This window comes from Limanda limanda, chromosome 20, assembly GCF_963576545.1.
Source record: "Limanda limanda chromosome 20, fLimLim1.1, whole genome shotgun sequence".
NCBI lineage: Eukaryota > Metazoa > Chordata > Actinopteri > Pleuronectiformes > Pleuronectidae > Limanda > Limanda limanda.
This window is the reverse complement of record NC_083655.1, coordinates 5619925-5625868: the sequence shown is the minus strand read 5'-3', so window position 1 is coordinate 5625868 and position 5944 is coordinate 5619925. Positions and strand designations below refer to the sequence as shown.

General features: G+C 40.7%; 1 protein-coding gene across 1 annotated transcript; it reads right to left on the bottom strand.

Moving 5' to 3' along the window:
* Nucleotides 1-264: 264 nt before the first annotated feature.
* Nucleotides 265-5318, bottom strand: LOC133026665 (Golgi reassembly-stacking protein 1-like). The gene is made up of 9 exons (XM_061093583.1): nt 5072-5318; nt 4229-4309; nt 2673-2876; nt 2450-2536; nt 2225-2355; nt 1983-2121; nt 1797-1905; nt 1562-1684; nt 265-1266 (listed from the first exon to the last, which is right to left on the bottom strand). The coding sequence occupies exons 1-9, from the start codon at nt 5135-5137 to the stop codon at nt 1001-1003; spliced, it is 1206 nt and encodes a 401-aa protein (XP_060949566.1). The 5' UTR covers nt 5138-5318; the 3' UTR covers nt 265-1000.
* Between the last annotated feature and the right edge of the window lie 626 nt (nt 5319-5944).

Below are 5944 nucleotides of genomic sequence, written 5' to 3'. Positions count from 1 at the left end.
CACTTCCTGCTTCCATTTATCAAGAAAACATAAAACAAGAAACCTAATCTGAAGCTGCAGTGGATTTTTCTGGTTGAGATCCATAATGAGGTGTTTTGCTGACACCTGCTGTCTGAAGTTAGAACTAACTTCTCTATGAACAAGTAAAATAAACCACATGTCGATGTAGATTGTATTAAACGTGTGGAACGAGATGTCATAGTAGAAACAGCGTCTCTTCACTGTTATTCGTGGTTGAAATAAAGACGAGTAAACTGCGGCAGATTCACCTTGAGCATCTTATATTTTTATAAATTATTGAATATTTACATTCATCCATGAAAATCATACACGTGATCGGATTAAAATCTATATGAAGAGGAGAAACAGAACTCAGAGAGCTGCATCGTGTGACTCAGTCATTTACACCAAAGACAAACCAACACACAGTTAAAACAAGACATAATGGAAAAAAGGCTTAAATGGTAAAGGCCTGAGATTAAGAAAATATATTTTTACCGAACTGAAACTCAACCCACATGAAAATAAAAAACATAATCCCCACTTTCCTAAACTGTCAAACATAAAAGCACGTGGATGTGCGTGAACTCCAGATCAAACTCTGTGTTTCGTACTAATCAGCAGGTGACGACAGTGAGAGCAACTAAACCAACATGATTCCCCTTTGGCTTTTTAGTGCAAAGTATATAATGACGTTTCACAGCAACTAAAACTCGGGCTTCCTTCTGTTTGTTGTTGAGACAAACACCAAATAATAGATAACATTCATATTGTTGTGACAATCAAATGGCTTTCCACTCTACGTAGCATCTTTCTTAAATGTGCAATTCAGCATGCAGCAATGGCACTTGTATGTAAATAAACCTCTTAAGTCGATTATTTTTTCTCCAGTAAGGCAACTTGCAATCACATCAGGGAGCTTTTCATGATGTGCTCTTAAGCTTTTTGTTTGCAAGTCAGCTGAAGAGTAAGTAACTTATCCTCTGGTGAAGCCGTCTTCTCAACGGTCTGTCCCAGGGGACTCAGACTCCTCCTCCTCCACGGCGCTGGCTGAGCGTGAGGCCTCGGTGCCGGAGTCTTGCACCTCTGGGATACTTGTGTCACACAGGTTTTCTGTGGCGACGTCGAGGTCAACGAGGTCATGTGCAGCCTCTGCGCTCGGGGAAGCAGCTATCGGGTCGACAGCGGGATCCTGCTCGGGTTCGTGGACGTTCAATACGTCGTCTTTCTCTGGAGACGATTGACTTTGGAAAACAGACGAGGCATCTGGAAAATAAAATAATTGTGGTCAAGGGAAAAATCCTCGTTAGGACAGAAATTTGTGATTTACTTCTCTGTTGTGCTGTATTAGGTTTAACAATTTATATTTTTGTCATGGATGAAAAGACAATCATGCACTAACTTAATGATTAAGTGAACCCAGAATAATAAGGCGTGTCAATGTTAACTGGTTTCAACCGTTTTTGCCTTTCTTTCCAAGTCATGTGTAATTAATTGAACATTTATTTGCTCTGTCAAGCTGCAAAATGAAATCGCTTGTACAGAGTGTGAACGTACTTACCCAAGCTACACTGATAACCAGACTCATCTCCGTAATTAGCGAGCATGGAGCTCTGACCCACGTCATTGGTGGAAACCATTTCTGATAAGTCTGGGGTCATTGCCTCGGGTGAGTTGGATGTATCTGCAATTTGCAATGAATAAATGGTAATTATTTCATATACAACTTCCAGTTAAACACCTAGAAACGACACTAATAAACAATCATCATCATTTGTACAATTCCATCAGGTTACCTAGGTCTTCAGCTGGCTGTGTGGTTGAGGTAACAGTCATCTCCTGAGCAGCTTGATTCAAGTCTGTCTCACTCACAGTAGAGTAGCTACATTCACCCACAGAAGGCTCCTAAAGAGAGAGAACTTTAGTCGTTACCAAAGAACATTTTAATAAGTGAGATGTAACTAAGATGTTATGACCTGTACCTCACTGTGGACACTTGCAAGGGGCTCTTCACTGCTGTCAGCGACCGTTGACTCCAGAACACTTTCATTCTGGTTGTGAGGCTGAACTGGACGGTTCGGGATCCTGTGCAGATAGCCGTAGCCGATACCGCAGCCTAGGCTAAAATGTAACACAAAGAGGACGTGTTCATTACATCTGTATACATACACATGATTTATGTAAATACTCAATTTCATTTGAAGGACTACAATGTGAATCCTACCTTCCCTCTCCTCCCCAGGCTCCGTTGGGAGTCACCACCACCTCTCTGCACTGATCCGTTTGTGTGTTGTAAACCAGCAGCTTCAGAGGTTTCCCCTCATTGGCTTCAATCAATGAAAAGAAATCTTCTGACTGCAGGTGCAAAAAAAATGAAAAGTTGTACATTTTGTTCAGTGTCTTTAGATATCCGTTTAAGATGAGTGGGAGCCAAATCAAGAAAGATTACCTCTTGCAGCACCTGGTCAGCTCCCACAATGAAGTCGTCATGTGCAATGAGGCCGGCCAGTGCCGCAGGAGAACTGTTCTCTACATCCTTAAAAGGAAAAGAAAACATTTAATCTAAAGCTTCTTCACCTTTATCTTCTTATTTATTATAATGTGCAATAAATCCTGAAAGAAAATGTGTGTTTCCTGGTGACAGTAAACTGGTTGATCTGGACGTGACTCACCAGGACATGCCACACGTTCTCATTGGCTCCTTCAAAGCTGCAGAAGCGGACACTGGCCCCCAGCAGGCCCTGCCCCCCCCACATGTTACTGGGTGTCACCTCCAGCTCCCGGACCCGCTGGGTTTTAGAGTTGTACACTTCGAGTTTGACCGCTTTTTCGACATTGGCTTTCAGGAGGTCTTTCAGCAGGTCGCTCTCTTTACTCTGGAGAGAAACAGGGACGTTTCAAACAACCCAGCTGTGACATGCACAGAGACGGAGAACCAAATTACATGTAGGAGAACAAGAAATGAGATTAAATCAGCAGACCACATGGCCACTTTGTGTTCCCCTGAGGCTACAATACAGGTCAGGGCACATTTCACTGTGAGATGTCCTGTTGGGTTTGCAGTAAATAAAACATGAAGCAGAAGAACACGTGTCATCACGAAATAAAGTGAAGAAAACACCAAGAACACAAACGAGTCACTGCAATATGAATGGAAACAGGTCAAAAAGAAGTTAATCTTTCCTGTTCCATATTTGTATGATGTTGACAAACTTCTAGCTCTTTACTGGATGGGACAGGACTGAAATGATAAGAGATCATTATGCAAACACTTTTAAATGAATAAATAAATCAACTTATTTGGTCGTCGTCTTGCTACTTTTGTCTCAAACTGGATTTGGAACGAATGTAGATGTCGGCGGTATAGGAATGTTTTTTACATATTCTAAATTGTTGTGCTGTCAGGAGCTTGTTCGTGTGTGTGTGTGTGTGTGTGTGTGTGTGTGTGTGTGTGTGTGTGTGTGTGTGTGTGTGTGTGTGTGTGTGTGTGTGTGTGTGTGTGTGTGTGTGTGTGTTCTAAACCTGTCCTGTTTGTTTTGTATGTTGTATTATTTGTGTTGTGATTAGGGTTGCAAAGGGGCGGAAACTTTCCGGTCAATTTCCGGAAACTTTCCAAGGGAAGTTAAGCTTGGGAATTTGGGGAATTTTATCTAGCCTATTTCCATTCATTTATCCATCAATTGTAAAATATTTTTACAGACGATTCCAATTGTTTGGCTAACTATTTATATCTCTGGCGTTGCATTAGTGTTTTTTTACAAACTTTTTTCTCATCTTATTCTACAGAACAATGCCACGTGCACTATCTCATGTGTGGAGACATTTCACCCCATCCAATGTAGAAGGAAAGGCTGTGTACATTTGCAAATACTGTGCAAAGACCTATGTTAAGAATGACACAAAGATGCAGAAGCGTATAGTCAAGTGCCCAAAGTTTCCTCAGGGCTCAAATCAGCCTATGACACAACAAAATGTTTATATTTATGTCTGAATATGACAAGGTAAATAGAGTTAGTATAAATTACCGACAACATTTCCAGTTAATTCCCGTGGCAAGTTTCCAACTTTGAATATTCCCGGAATTTTGCAACCCTAGTTGTGATGTTAGTTGTAATGGAGGATTCGTAAAGTCTTTGTGGACCCCAGGAAGAAGAGCTGCTCCGAGGATGTGTCCAACAGGGATCAAGATAACAACAGATCAAACTAAACTGAATCTGGTTCCACTCACGAGTCTGGTGTGTCCCACAGAGAGGATGAAGTCAAAGAACGGCTCCAGTCCTGCCTTCAGTGCAGGCGAGTCCCTCTGCACCTGCAACACATGCCACATTCACTTTAATGCAGTGGAACATAAAGATCAGTGCATATACATTTACAGTTTTAAGTTTTACACAGAGAATGTTGGCTGAATGTAATCAAGTATATTCATTAAAAAACATATGATTGTTGTTGTTATAGCCTGGACTGACTTCACTTTAGTAAATAAAAATAGAAACATTTTGAAATCTGAATTATGTACAATAATTGTGTAAAATAACCTCACAACTAATAATTAAACTAACAATTTTCCACACTTTAATTGGTTTGCACATATATTAATATGTTTTGGCTTAAAACAAAGGAAAGGGAGCCTTTTACATTAAGATACAGTTACTACCCATCATCACAAAAATGTAATTATTAGGCAAAAAGATCTGTGTTGTCAGATCAGATGCTGCATGGTAAACACACTACAGCAGATGTTTCTCGCTTGTGTACTACTCTGATGTGTAACTAGTATAAGTACTAGTAGGAGTTTATGAAGTAGTTATTACTACACACTGCTACATGCTAGCGACGCTCAGTGTGTTGGGTGTGAGCCCAGTGCCACCTCATCATGGGCGGACTCCATTGAAGCGGAACCAGTTTTACGAGCTACTACAATTAGCGAATAACCCGCCAGTTCCCAATCAAATATTACGTTCCTGCATACGTGAATACGGCTGCGTTATCTGCGTGAAGCTAGCGAAGTTAGCATTATTTATTAAAAAGTGACTCGCAGGTGTAACTAATGTCAGCTACGCTAATGACGTACCCCATGGAGGTGATATCCGCTGTTCGCTCCTCCGTCCGACAGCAGCGAGCTCTGCGTCAGACCCATGTTCTCTCAACACTGTGACGTGTGGCGAGCACCGGCGTGACGTCACTGAGGCAGCGCGGCGTGAGAGGACATCCCTACGAGCTGCACGCTATGCTAACCGCTAGCGAGCTAATGCTAACAGCTGAGGCAGGGCGACACGGCTGCTAATCGCTAGCGAGCTAATGCTAATCATAGATGCTAACAGCTGAGGCGGGGCGACACCACGGCGGAAGCTGCACGGCTAGGCTAGGCTGACACACGAAGATGCCAGAATAATCGATCCTTGTCTGTTTTTACAGTCATGATTAGATCAAGCGAGTGGCGCTCGATTAGCTTCCCTGGACTGTGTATGCTCAGCGGTTGCCTAGCAACAGACAACATTGGTGAAAAACAAAGATTATTCATGAAAAAATATGGAATCACAATTTAAAAATAATCCCAAACATTTTGTATCATATATTATTATTATTATTATTATTATTATTGTATACATGTATATATGAATATACATTTACAGTTTAAAGTTTTACACAGAGAATGTTGGCTGAATGTTATCAAGTATATTCATTAAAAAACATATGATTGTTGTTGTTATAGCCTGGACTGACTTCACTTTATTGAATAAAAATAAAAACATTTTGAAATCGGAATTATTTTATTTGAGTAACTTGTTTTCAGAGTGAGTTTCAAAAGTGATAGGACACCTTAAAGGTTACATTATGTACAATAATTGTGTAAAATAACCTCACAACTAATAATTAAACTAACAATTCTCCACATTTTAATTGGTTTGCACATATATTATTGTGTCTTGGCTTAACACAAAGG